General features: G+C 48.0%; 3 protein-coding genes across 3 annotated transcripts; all 3 read right to left on the reverse strand.

Moving 5' to 3' along the window:
* Nucleotides 1-94: 94 nt before the first annotated feature.
* On the reverse strand, nucleotides 95-5,185 carry LOC136527300 (uncharacterized). The gene is made up of 8 exons (XM_066519988.1): nucleotides 4,789-5,185; nucleotides 4,508-4,648; nucleotides 4,245-4,337; nucleotides 4,044-4,170; nucleotides 1,891-1,994; nucleotides 1,527-1,607; nucleotides 694-779; nucleotides 95-584 (listed from the first exon to the last, which is right to left on the reverse strand). Exons 1-8 carry the CDS (start codon nucleotides 5,149-5,151, stop codon nucleotides 365-367), a joined length of 1,215 nt encoding a protein of 404 aa, XP_066376085.1. The 5' UTR covers nucleotides 5,152-5,185; the 3' UTR covers nucleotides 95-364.
* Nucleotides 5,186-7,810: 2,625 nt separating this feature from the next.
* LOC136526471 (E3 ubiquitin-protein ligase CIP8-like) lies at nucleotides 7,811-8,191 on the reverse strand. Its single transcript, XM_066519131.1, has one exon. The coding sequence runs from the start codon at nucleotides 8,189-8,191 to the stop codon at nucleotides 7,811-7,813; it is 381 nt and encodes a 126-aa protein (XP_066375228.1).
* A 489-nt stretch (nucleotides 8,192-8,680) lies between these two features.
* Nucleotides 8,681-11,457, reverse strand: LOC136528879 (L-type lectin-domain containing receptor kinase IX.1-like). Its single transcript, XM_066521874.1, has 3 exons — nucleotides 10,623-11,457; nucleotides 9,739-10,273; nucleotides 8,681-9,627 (listed from the first exon to the last, which is right to left on the reverse strand). Exons 1-3 carry the CDS (start codon nucleotides 11,455-11,457, stop codon nucleotides 8,970-8,972), a joined length of 2,028 nt encoding a protein of 675 aa, XP_066377971.1. The 3' UTR covers nucleotides 8,681-8,969.
* Nucleotides 11,458-14,067: the final 2,610 nt, after the last annotated feature.

Genomic DNA, 14,067 nt, shown 5'->3' on the forward strand with positions numbered 1-14,067 from the left:
AGTTTATAACTCAACATCTTTATGTTTGTAGTTGTGAGTACTCTTATGGTTCCCTCGCTTGCTTGGGCTCACCTTCATATGACAGAGAATGGGCCAAAAAATGTCAAAACCGAGAGCTAAATAAAAAAAGGGTATTGAACCACTTTTGTGAGAATCCAAAAATTTTCTTCAACATTAGCAGTAACAGCTCACGTCAGTGACCATTAAAAAAATCTACAGCACTGAACTGAAGATTTAGTGACCTAAAAAGAAAGGAAAAACTCTTTGACAAGCTGATCAGCTCCTAAGTTCTACAAAAAGAATGAAAATCAGCCTTCCACTTGAAGGGCATACCATGCTTCCCTGCTACTGTGAGTTTGTTTCCCTATATGCAGTTTCTATTATGTCTCTGTTTTCGAGTGATTGATCGGCCCAGACGAATCCGCCTGGCAGTGAGAGCATCCAGCAAGATATCCAACGAGCACTCCACTGCCTCAGCTTGCTTTTCCAACTCAAATGCGCTGAGCTCAGGCTGCAAGTTCAACTCCCAGAGGAGGCCAGCTGCGGCTGCCGCAGTGCAGGTACGATCCCATGCAGGCTGCGGTCTGTTCAGTTTATGAAGGAACATAGTATCCACAAATAAGCATTTGAAAAGGGGAAAAAGGTTATGACAAATGAAGGAGACGATAAGAACAAATAAAGCTTTTAGCTCACCGTAGTTTATGCATCACTGAGGCACTAAGTGTAGATAGTGCGATACAAGGTATATCTTCATCTCCCCATATTGCAGTCCATCTCTCCTGTACAAGGTAACAGATATAAGTCATATTTAGCTACTTGTTTCTCACATGTGAACATACCTACTTGGTAATTTGGAGTCCAAATCTCAAAACTCCTGATTGGATAGTGGCAAGTGCCTTGCAACCCAACCCTATTCTACATCAATCCAACTGTAGTCTGCTTTTGGATTGTTCTGAATGGTTTTTGGTCAAGGATTTGCAAGTACATATTTGTAGGAACTAATCAAGAATCATCTACGAAATTATACAATCTAAAGGCTTAAGGTAAAACTTTTGATGTGAAACCTACAAGATTACCATGCAGCTCTTTAGGTATGAGAAATGCCAAACTATTGTATGTCTAGTTCCATCAGACAGCATTTATCATTAAACCTCTACTTAAATTGAGCCAATTTCATAAAATTATAAGTATTTGACATAATAGTCAAGAACTAAACCTTTGGAAATTGACGTTCATTAAGCTATACTCCCTCCGTCCCAAAATAGATGACCCTTCAGATATGAATCTGGAGGGAGTATGTACCTAACTTTGGAGTCTTGGCCAAATATTTAATAATGTACACATCCAGCGATTTAGTTGAATGTGAATGAATTCAACTGGTGGGACCAACATGTCTGTGTAAATGTAATCTACATGTCAGACCCAGCAGCCAGCTGAAGAAATAGGAGCAGTTCTGCGTTTACTGGTAGTCTAGACAGCCTAATAAAGGAATGCTTGGGCCAAATGAGAAATGCATTGAACTGTACCTTCAACCTTCTGTACAATGCAGCAGAATTACTCCAGGTACCATCAAGCAAAACAAAATTGAAAGGTTCGTCCTGCAGACTCTGCATTGCAAAAGTTAAATCATTACCATTTACCCAGATGTTGAAAGTTGATAGGTGTTAGTTGCCAAAACCACTAAAGACTCAACGAATTGAATTATTATGGATACTTGATATGATGGATGGAAGGTGCTCATGGAAAAAAAATCTACATGGAAAATGTATGTATAAAAGAAGGGAGCACTTCATGAACAAAAATCCACATGAAATATATGTATAAAAGAAGGGAGCACTACTACTTTGCTGCAGTGGAAATCATGGAATGCCATTGAAAAATAAACACCACCTCATGAAGGTCAGAAGTCAAGGACAAACCATCAAATTCAAGGTCTTTAACTGACTTGGGGGTGCTACTCTTGTTTGGATATAGAACTGAGATCTTCCCCTTTCCTGAACGAACACCACATCAGAATGGAAGTGAGACATTTAACGATGAAGAGAAGGAAAAAAAAAACACATGTCCTAGCTGAAGATAGAAATATGACTTATGCTGAATGATTGATTAGTGCTGAAATCTTCTGCAGATCATACAAAACTAAATGCATTCTGCAATCTGCATTCGTTTATATGAAATATCAATTTGTCCCATAGATAATCAATGCATCAAAGGATGCAGTTTCAAGCTGTTAGGACCAGGTCAAGCATACAATGCATCAATAGAACAGTTCACAGTGATCAAAATAGAAAGGAGCACATGCAAACAGAAAAGAACAAACAATGCACAGAATTTCAATGTGAAAACTACATTAACAGAACCATAGAATCCTGAATGTCAGTAAATATGGACAGTTACAGGCCCCAATCTCCATTTCTCATAAACATGACAACCCACTGTGAAAGAGGTAATACAAGTGACACGCTCATTTAAAATATGTTGAATATTCCAAATTAGTCCATACATTATTATATATCATGTTACAAATCAGCAAGTGCACCTCCCTATAGTGGTAAGCAGACTGGAAAGCATAAATATTTGCATGTGCCATATGAGTTAAAAAGAAAAGTAGAAATGTAAAAAAATTGGGTCAGAAAACACATCATAGTGCAATGTGACATGATGCTAGTTACTACTAACGTGATTTCAGGAAAGTGAACAGAATTTAAGTGCAATGTGACCAAAACAGCATAAGAGACACTTTAGAACTGTAACCCTAGGGCATGTTTGGATCCTTCACACGGCCCGCCTCGCCTCGCCCATCTCACCTCGCCAGACCAGGACAGACAAAGCAAGGGGAAGCAACCTATTTGGTTTCCTTGTGTAGCTAGCTCTTTCTTTCACTTCCTCTTCTCAAATGGAACAGAGCGAGAGTACCAATCTAGCACAGTAGCACTGGCCTTCCTGCAGCTGCTAAAACAGGACGAGACGCTGGTTGAAGATGATTGCTACCTTGCCGAGTAAGTGGATCAAATCCATGTCCGCTGCTGTGCTGTGGTGTAAAAACAAGCAAACAGAGCAGACGATGAAAATGGATTGCGCAAACGCAGAGGTCCTTAGCTTCTCATGTGGCAATACCATTTAACTATTTAAGGCATTGGGCCACCGTCAGGCTTCAATTCGAGCACCCAGGACTTATTGTGCCGCCTTGCGATCGATTTGCCCTGCATGGGGCTGGATTTTGCACCGTCCGTGCTTAAACTTCTGCTGCAGGTGACGATTCCGAGGTCATCTTCTCGATTGACTAGAGGGAGAAGGAAACAAGAACCAACGCCGCGTGACCTTTCCCACGCAGGAGAGCTGATTTGGCTCTCCTGCGCTGGCAGGGAAAACCTTGCCATGACAGGCGAGATTGCTCAGCAAAGCAAGGGTCTTTTGCTGTACCAAACAACTATCCTCACCCAGTAAGGCGAGGAGAGGCAGAGCGATAGATCCAACAACCCCCCCCCCCCCCCCCCCCCCCCCCCCCCTCATATGTTGGTCTAACCCACACTCAAAAACCAAGGTGGGACTAGATCCCCACAATCTCACATCAACATATACACATGGGCCTATATGGCCCAAATTCCAAAGTGGGCCAGATGTCACATAGACCTACGACCAATGATAATGGAGACTATCAAAGTTATCAACGCCGCTACTTAGAGCTGTGGGTTAAGCTAGCACATGCCCAACTTTTGGTAATCAAATTATTAGCATGACTCTTATTTGCATTGTTTCCGTATTAAGCAATGACAGCATAACCAGCAAAATCACAGATCTAAAAGCATTATTACGTGCCTCTTTCCTAAATAGGATTCAATATACTAGGTGAGTTTAGTTGACAAAGTATGCTTTGCTCATCAAACAAGAAATTTACAACTCTTGAGAGGATCAATCGCAGCAAGTGAAAGCTAATCTAAACTACCAAACAGAAAAATGACTAAATCAAAGTCTAGCAAGCTCTTAAAACAATATCATTCAACAATTTATATGTTTGAGAAATCAAGGATGGTTCCAAGCACCTGAACTCTGAAATGCATCCCACATGATATCTTCATGCTCTTGGATACCAAAGAGGCATAACTGTGCAGCTTGGATGCCAAATACTTGCCAGAGTAACTTTCCTGTGTTATTCTGGCGCAAAAAATCCTGCAGAAAGAGATATGGTTACACATAATAGGAGGAAACATAAGAGAGTACTGCACAACCCTCTATGGACAGACCTTTGGGTGCATGTATAGCCAGAATTTCATCCCCTTCCAAAGATTGCAAGGAACAATATTTGTGCACATACAGTCTTCAGTTGGTAGCCAGCACTGCAATTTCAGAGACAGACGGATCACTTAACCACACTCTGGGAAGGAGAGGAATCAAGAAGGGTAAAATGCCAGTAAATCAGGGTTCAGCCTAGTGGAAATTAAAATCGCTGCGTTGTTTTGCAGCACTGCTCAAGCGCTTGCATAGCTCAGGTTGGACACCACAGTACCTTCTGGCACAGATACCCTCTGCACCCTAGCAAACGGCAGCCAATCTGCCGCGCGGAGAAGTACTGCAGCTTCTGGTCGGAGTCGGCGAGCCTCTCGTAGACAGCCCTGTGCTTCTTGTCCTCCACGTCCTTGAAATTGCCCTGCAAAATCCAGAAGAAATCAAACCAAGATGCATCAGTTCGACTCCTGCTGCGCTCGCACGGAAGCCTGAAGAATCTCCAAAATCTGAGGGTTGGTAAATGGTAATAAATAAAACAATAAGGGAGGAAGATGACGTCACCTTGAGCTTGGAGCCGACGCCGCCGAAGCGCATCTTCTCGCCGGCGGCGGCCTCCATCTCGAGTAGCTCGTGGATTACACCGGCCACCGCGGCCGGGAGCGTCGAGGAGGTGCCCCAGCGCCGCCACTCCTCGTGGCTCACATCACACCAATCCCCGCCGCCGGCGACGGCCGTGGGGAGGGCCTCGTCCTCCGCTTCCACCTTCTCTTCGACCGCTGCCGGATCGGTGGAGAAGGCCATGAGGGAGCGCGCGAGGGGAGGCGCCCGCCGCAGTAGGGGATCCCGCAGTAGGAGGGGCAGTGGGAGGCTGCGGTGGAAGGCGAGGGCACCGATGCAGCAGACGGGAGGAACAAGAGCAAGCATTTTTTTTTCCTTCGCTATAGTCTGCCTTTATTTATTTTTATTTTTTTTGCTCGTGCGCAAATGAAAAACGGCGGGCATTTGCCTGGGCGTTCATTTCAGACTAGTGGCCAGACGGAATACGGACTGTGTATAGCTACAGTATTTATCATATTCGGTTACAGATTTGAATCGATAATATCGATGTCATATGTATATAAATTTGAGTATCTAAATACAAATATGTGGCGACACATGCGTTCTGTATGTGGCTGAACCCTGTTGAATAGCCTGTTAAAGAAGTGTTGGATGTGTGATTACGACGCAATGCGAAAGAAAGTAAGAGCATCTCCAAAAGTGCCTCGTATTTCTTCCTCATCCATCTTTTATGAAAAAAAAAGAAAAACTCATCTTCAAGAGTTCTCCATACCCCTTTCTTATCTTTTTGCACTCGGCAAACCCGCCTCCTCCGTGCGTAAAAATACGCGGAGAGGAATCGCGCGCATCAGCCCTTCCCCGCGCCGCCTCCTCCTTCCCCCGCTCAACCGCGACTCTTTCCCGCGCGTTGTCTCCTTCACGCCATCGTCCACTGCTTCTCTACGGTGCTTTCTTGGTCGCTAGGGTTTGTTGCTGTTCCTTGCCGCCGCCTGTATGCCATGGCCGTCGCTGGCCAACGGCAGCGGCAGCCATAGCCGGCCGCAGCCGCGTCCTGCACGGGAAGGCCCGCCCGCTGGCGCGTGTGGCCTAGCAGAGGCCGCGGCTGGGTGCCCCTGCCTGCCTCCGCGTGGATGGCGATGGCCTGGCCATGGAAAGCTGTACGTGGGCACATGAGTGTAGATCTTAATTTTATTTTCGTTCCTTCGTCGCTTGCTAGATTGTATATGTTGCTTGCCTGTTGATACTGTTGCCTGAATGTATATGTTGCTTACCGGCTGCTGCTGAACGCTACTTGGCCGACGTGCATGCTACTGTGCCTGCTGATGGGAAAGAGAAGATTGCTACTCTGGTGCTGGCCGGAAATTTGCTCTGCTGCTCCCGATGGCTACCTGTGCTTGTCTGCTAGCTGATGGCGGCCGGCTGGGAGGTCCGGTGGCAAGGCTGGGAGGAACACCGGCGACCAGCAGGGTGCGGACCTAGCCTGGCTGCCACCGGCTGCTGCTCGGTGAAGAGCGAAGGCGTGCGGCGGCGACGTAGATGGGACGGGAGTCGCGACCTCGCGACGGGGGGAAAGAAAAACCGGAAGGATTAGTGTGTGGGTCTACAAATCTGATATTTTGAAAGTCAATTATGGGTACTCTTAGAGATGGTCTTTTTTTTTCCTCCCCATAATTATTTGGGAGTTGGCAAACACCATGTTTTGGGAGCCAAATATGCCAAACTCTTGGAGATGCTCTAAATGGGATTGTTATCTTACAGTACTGGCCAGGGTATGAACTCTGTTACTTTGGTAATAAAGTCGATGACATCTAATTATTGACAGAAATTTAATTTTGGCTTACCAACACATTATGGAAATATAAACGGTAAACCATCATTATACTTTTACGCAAAAAAAAAAGAACTTACTCAAGAAATTACTTTTGGCTGAATGCATTTCTAATTGAGGAAAAGGTACAAGGTTGTAGACATACTGTGCAAATGTGGTTGGAGAATTTGTTGCAGGCTCAATCTCGGTGTAGCAGGTAAGTTCAATCGTATTCATATTATCATATAGCATGCTTCAAGGCAATGATACTTGGATTTAGCATTTTTAACCCTGAACCAACTTGTGATGTAAACATTAACCTTTTGTATTCGAGGGTTGTTAGTGCAATCGTATAGCATGCCATGCTGGTTTTGAAACCGGCTTGAGCCGGTTTTGATAGTCTAAGCCCAGGTCGGTGACAGTGCATGAAGCTCGTCGGTGCGGCAGCGGCGCGGGCTACTCGCTGGCGGGGCGGCGTCACACAAAGCTCCTCCTCTCGTCTGCTTGCTAGAGCATCCGTTGTGGAGGCTTGCCGGCTCGGTGGAGGCGGCCACGGCAAATGGGCAGCACAGTGCAGGTGAGTGGCGCGGTGGAGAAAAAGCACAGTAGAGAGATTAATTTTCCCTGCTAGGAGGCACGGATGGGAGCGAGCGGACACGCGGTAGCGAGTTGGGAAGCCGCGTCCGCCCCTACGAACGCCCTCACGACCCGCGAGAGCATTAGCAATAAGTGAAGCCATGTTGTGGCAAAAAAAAATGATGCCACGAGGAGAGAGAAATCATCTTAGCACTGATTTTTGCCACTGTAACATGCGATGGTAGAAAATTTTCTCTGTCATCGATGGCTCGATGCACCAACAAACCATTTGCTGTGATGGAATCTACTCACCTAATTTTTAAATTTTCGATTTGACAGAGGCTCATATTTTTCTGAAAGATTAAAGGATAATTTTACGGTCTCACTGATACTCTCTGCCAACACAATTTTGGGAAGAATAAATAGAACGTTGACCTTGTACTTACATAGGAACCTAATGCAATAATGCTAGCTCCTTTCAACGGTACAATTAACTCCGTCATAAAGAGCCTCAGCGCACGGACACGAACGTGTAAACAGCCGCACCGTGCGCGAGGGAGACACCGTGGCGCTTGCTTGTCCACGCACCGACACCGTTCGATGGCCATGGCCATGACCCCGGCCCGGCACAAGCCGACCGGGTCACACCATCGCGTGGCAGATCCACTTGCGCTGTAACCACAGGCTGATGCAGTCCGCGTGGTATACGTGCCCGCACGGCCGCAGGCGCCGGCACCGGCCCCAGCTCGCGTCGGCAAGCCGCGCCTTGCAGATCGCGCACAGATCCACGTCGCCGTCGCTCGGCTCCGGGCCCCGCTGGCCGGCCCCACCCGGCTGATGAGGGACGGCGACGACGACGTCGTCCTTGTTCTTGTTCAACAGCGCTTCTTGCTTCCCTGCCGCGGACGAAACGCCGCCGCCCTTCGCGCTTCCCGCGCCATCCTGGCAATGGCGCACAGCACATATGATGGTGCAGAGCACCACGAGACCCGCGAGTACGCCTAGAAATGTCGCACCAGCCATTGGTGATCGGATGTTCCCGTGTTGCGCAGCAAGATGTGCGGTTAGATGCGGCAAGTTGAGAAACAGGCTACGGTTTCGGTTAAGTCTGTCATTACGATTTCAGAATTCTCAATAGTCAATACAATCCAATAAATCTTTTTCATCGAGGACAGTAAATAGACTGGTTAAGTAATCGGATTCCATGGCAAGGGCTCCTCTGCAGATTCGATTCAAATTTTAGTCCGAAAAGGAGAACGAAACAAATTACAAAACGTTAGGACGCCTCTGACAATCAGTCTGTTCGCTTGTTGGTTTCAGCCATGACTTATTAACTATAGTACAATATTTTTCTCTCACGATAAATCAGCATCCGTCAAACTTATCAGCCCAGAAACCAAGCATGTCGTTCGGCTTTTCCGACAGACAGACGAGCTACACATCAGCTAGCCAATCCAATAGCCTCTAGGGCGACTGTAATTTAGGACAAGTCTCGTTGTACACTTTAAAGGCTATCGGTAAAGTAATACTCCGTACCTCCAATTAGCCCTATTGGTTTCGGTCACTGAATTAGTCAAACTTGCTACAGGCAGAATCCTAGAACTTTACAGGTCGGGCATTCAGTGTCCGGGATCAACGCCTTGTTCCATATGCAATTTACATATTTCTCACAGGATCGTAATCGAAAAAAGGGAAAACCCCTTATTTCGTTGCACTCCTCGTGTTGGAACTTGGAAGTGACGAGAGGCCATGGGTGCTGCTCTTGGCCGACCGAGCCAAACGAGTGTTCCGCCGTCCAGTCCTAGTGGCCTCCGGTGTTGGCACTTGCGGTCGACGACGTGGTGCTTGACCAGTTGTGACCCCTGGCAACAGTGACAGGCGGCCCATACGTCGCCACCGGCATCTCCAGCGGGAGCTCCGGCAACGGCGCCTCGAACTGGAGCACGCTCATGGCCTGTCGGATCGATGCCCGGGACGCGTAGTCCGGATGCACGCACCAGAGCCCCCCGCATAGCACCCGCTCTATCTCCAGCGGCTGGAACCCGCCGTCGTTCAGCCGGGGGTCCGCCGCTTCGAGGAGCTCGCCCCTCCCGTACAGATCCCAGACCCACTGCACGATCAGCACTCTGCTCTCGTCTTCCTCCTCCAGGACGACGGGCTTCCTGCCGCAGGCGACCTCGAGGAGGACGACGCCGAAGCTGTAGACGTCGGACTGGACGCTGGCGCGGCTGGTCACCACGCACTCTGGGTCCATGTAGCCCATCGTGCCGGCGAGCCACGTGGTGTGCGCGGCGCGGCTGTGGTTGACGAGGCGCGCGAGGCCGAAGTCGCCTAGCTTCGCGTTGAACGACGAGTCCAGCATCACGTTGCTCGGCTTGATGTCCCTGTGCACCACGCACTGCTCCCATTCCTGGTGAAGGTACAGGAGCGCAGAGCCCATGCCAAGGATGATGTTGTACCTGATCGACGCCCAAAAAAGAAAATTGAACTTGTAATATCTGACAAACTATTCTTATAAAAAAAACAAGCATAAACTATCAGCTCCCTTGATTGATCAAGTTCGTTCTTACCTGACTTGCCACGTTAGAATGTTGTCTGTGCTGTAGAGATGCTTGTCAAGGCTGCCGTTGCTCATGAGCTCGTAGACGAGCAGGAGCTCGTCGGCGTCATGGCACCACCCGACGAGCTGCACAAGGTTGCGGTGTCTGAGACGGCTTATGATCGTGACCTCGGAGACGTATTCCCTCCTCCCCTGCTTTGACGTCTTGGAGACCTTCTTGATGGCCACATGGAGACCTTGATCCTGCAGGTACCCACGGTAGACTGATCCGAAGCCACCTTCGCCGAGCTTCTCCTCGTCGGAGAAACCCCGCGTCGCCTGTGACAACTGGTTGTAGGTGAATCTCCGAGGCCCGGCCCCCATCTCGAACTCATCGTCCATTTCTCCATGGAGGTGGAGAGGAGACCCTTGCGTTTGGTTGGTGCCCTTTCGTTTCAGGTATTTGTTGTAGCTGAGCCATGCTGCTACAATGAGTAGTATGACGATTCCTGTAGATGCCAGTCCGGCTATTAGGCCTATGTTTCGCATCTTTGATGTTTTGGTTCCTGTCATTTAATAAAGATGCATAAATACCAAAACCACTGATTCAAAAAAAAAAAAACACTGCAAAAGCTTATAAAAACACACATCATTGGCTTATGAGCATACACATCCCCCCCCCCCCCCCCCCCCCCCAGTGATTTGTCAACAACACTGTGCACAAATCATGCATCGAAGATAGATAAAAACATTGTTCCCAGATTTATTTACGCATTTGATTTCAGCGAAGCAATGCACACTTATGTTCACAGATTACATAAGATTCATATTATATATTGAGCAACGCGAATTTCTAATCTAATAGAGAGAAAAAAAGGAGAAATAACAAAGCTACAAGCAGGGAAAGGCACTTGCCGGTCGTGTTGACAACGGCGACGCTGACGAGAGTGGACTCGAACGACCACGAAAGGATCTGATGCCGCTCGACTAAATCTCCGGTGGCTCCGGAGAACCCGACCGCCGCCTGCTGCGGCAGCCCAGCTTCCTTGAAGTCGACGGTCGCGCTGACGTTGTAGAGGCCCAGCTCCGGCAGATGGTCGAACCGCAGGGACACCGAGAGCGTGCTCGCGTTGGCGTCGTACCTGACCCACGCCGACATGGTCCCATTGAAGCTCGCGTCCGGCAGCGCCGCGTACGCAAGGGACATGATGCTGTTGACGTCGACGCCGACGTGGTTCACGGTGTTCTCCGGGTCCCAGGCGTTCTTGAACGCGTCAAACTCCACGGCGACGGTCGGCGGGAAGTAGGCGTTGGCCGTGTTGTTGGGGTTGTTGAAGAGCCCCAGGAAGCCGCCGTTGGAGTCCTGCGGCAGGCTCCGCGGGTACGGCGCCACGAAGAACGCCATGCCGTCGCCCTGGCCGGTGCTGTTGCGTGGCGTGATGGCGAAGGTGAAGTTGGAAGTGAAGCTGGCGACCTTACCGGTGCTGCTGTTGTCCCAGAGCGGCACGGGCTGCCCGTACGCCACCCGGCCGGTGCTCCAGGTCGTGTCCTTGGTCAGGTCGATCCGGCCGCTGGCGGCGGTGGCGTTGGACATGTACGTGAGGTCGGCGCTGGTCAGGACACCGGGGTTGGAGAAGTTGTAGCTGAAGCTAAGCGAGGTGGCATGGGGAACACGGCAGAGCATCAGGTAGTACGAGGACAGGCTGAGGAGGAGAAGGCTGTTTCCTCCCTGCTTCTTAGCCATAGCCATGGCCGAGGATACGGCTTTGCTTGTGGGCTAAAGCTTTTAATCTGTGAAAGTACAACGTCAAAGTGTGTACCTGGCTGCTCTGCTGAACGCAGGGGGCGTCGTTTCGTCCGATTTTTTTTTTATTTTTAGTCTTTTTTTTATTTTTTTTTCACAAATATGTCCTTGAGGAAAGATTTCAAAATCTATACCCTTAGCTCGGCGTCATCGTTGCTGGCGCCGAGCTTACACGTCATGGCACCAGCGTCCCTGACGTCGAGCTCTTAGGCTCGAAGCAGACGTGGAGGTGACATGACAGGAAGCTCGGCGTCAGTCACCCTAACGCCAAGCTCGGCGTCGTAGATCCTGGCGCCGAGCTCAGCGCAAGGGTGACTGGCGCCACCGAGCTTGTGTTTTAACCCCGGCCCCAACCTTCCTGCCCGAGCCTTCTTTCTCTTCTTTCTCCCTCCTCTCGGTTTTTTCTCTCACAACTTCGCTCTACCTCACGAATCGGCATATTAGACTTTAGAAACTTTGATTTGATCCGTAGATCTTCGAGAGCAAGGTATCCTCGCACCCCTCCTAATTTTTTTCACATCGATTCGGTATATATTAGTCAGATTTTTAAACCTAAAAATCGTCATTACTTATGGTTTCATTCTATCTCTCAATATTTGTATTATACAACCGTAGGATGATGCCAAGACGTGAAAAAGCTAGCAAATCTAGGTAACCGCAGCGCATGTAGTTATGTTATGAGTTTATTGTTGTGTATCAAATGAGAAACCCTAGGTTTATGATTTAATGTTAATTGCTTTCGGTTCTTAGAACGAAATTGGTTGTGTTTATTTGTGATGTTTTAATTTTTGTTTGTTAAATTACATCCGTTTTGTTAGATGTAAAAAATATATCGGAAGGAGTTTTGGCAAAAACGGGATCGTCCTCGAGAATTATACCCCGACGCGTCTAGCAAAGATGCCCCCGTCCCTCCTGACCTCTCTGTCCCTAACTGTGACTGTGGTTTCTCGGCCCACGTTTTTCAATCGAAACATCCGGACACAGCGGCGCGGTGCTTCTACACATGCAGTCGTTTTAATGTAAGAAATTGTTTCCACTATCTTTTTTCTTTATTTGTGTAAGTATGCTACTAATATTTTGTTAGAATCTCGTTGTGTAGGACCATAAGAGGTGCTTTTTCTTTCAGTGGATCGGCGGTGCAGACAAGTTTGATCCTAGGTACCTCCTTTTCGACGATTGGTTTAGAGAGAGACATCCACGTGAGCACTTCAAGCGGTGGGTTCCACCCCCCTAACCCTTCGCCAATGACGGCTAAGGAGAAGCACCTAGCACAGTTAGATGACTCGAGGAACCTCCTCTGTGCGATTGCGGAGATCGAGCTGTGATAAACCCTGAGAATACGTTGGAGTTTGTGTGTCCAAACAAGCATAAAGTAAGTGCAAAGTGTATATGTTGAAATGTTGAGCTATATGTGTTCATATACTAATGTCACCTTATTTAGGTGTTTTCAATAGCGAAGTGTCGTTTCAAGGAGTGGTTGTATGGTCCTAAGAATAAATGGCCGGAAGAACCACGAAAGGTTAAGGAAAAGAAAAAAGAAAGGGTAATTTATAAAACACCTCCTGTCATGTATCAATGTGGTGTTAAATCCAACTATGGCCTAGTCCCTTCGAAGCTTGGAATAGGCTATTATTGCGGCCATATGGTTGGCTATGATAAGGTTGGTTATTTTTGTGGTAAACATAAAATCGTATTTTGTTTCTTTTGCTAAGACATATATGATATAATTTTTCATTTGAACAGAGCACTAGGAAATGCAGGTGGAAATATTATGATGGTCAAGCTAAGTTCTTGGATGAACTGAAGGGGAGGCAAGTAATTCTACGGAAGAGGGGATATGGACCTGACTATATCAACCTATTCGTTAAACATCACAAAAAAAAGATGCGTGAGTTTGCTAGACAGTGCGGTATTTGTAATCCGATCGATGTTGGGCTTGACAAATGGAGATTAGAGAGACGGATGACGTTAGAGGAAGAGAGGGCAAGGAAGGAGGTAAGGGATGAGACAAGAGTACATATGCAGGTCTTGAATGAGCATGTTGTTGCATTATATGCCAGTAAGTGTTTGAAAGCTTTTTTTCGTTGCCTGATTTTAAATGTAATATAATCGCGTTGCTAACTGATTGTATTTTATACATGAATGGATTGGATGGAGCGAGGAACATGTCGTAGAGGTGGCTCATGCAAGGTATGAGAAAAAGAAGTTAGATGAGCACAGATCGCGAGCTGGTCGCACCGTTCAATCACCGATTGTGTTGATTGATGAGGGGGACGAGGATGAGGACGACACAGGCAGACTGCGTGAGCTCATCGCTCTAGCAGAGGCGGGCTTGTAGGCAGAGGAGGCTGAGGACGACACTGGCAGACTGAGCGAGCTCATCGCTCTAGCAGAGGTGGGCTTGCAGGTGGAGGAGGCTGAGGACGACACTGTGGGGGTATTAACCCCTATACCCTTATGGCTAAGCTTGGGCTGGCCCGGATCGATGGGTCCGGTCCATCAAAAGACGACGTGTGGCCCAGCCAACCTGATCGGAGTCCCGCACAAGGAGTCAAG

The sequence above is a fragment of the Miscanthus floridulus genome, chromosome 19 (genome assembly GCF_019320115.1).
Source record: "Miscanthus floridulus cultivar M001 chromosome 19, ASM1932011v1, whole genome shotgun sequence".
NCBI lineage: Eukaryota > Viridiplantae > Streptophyta > Magnoliopsida > Poales > Poaceae > Miscanthus > Miscanthus floridulus.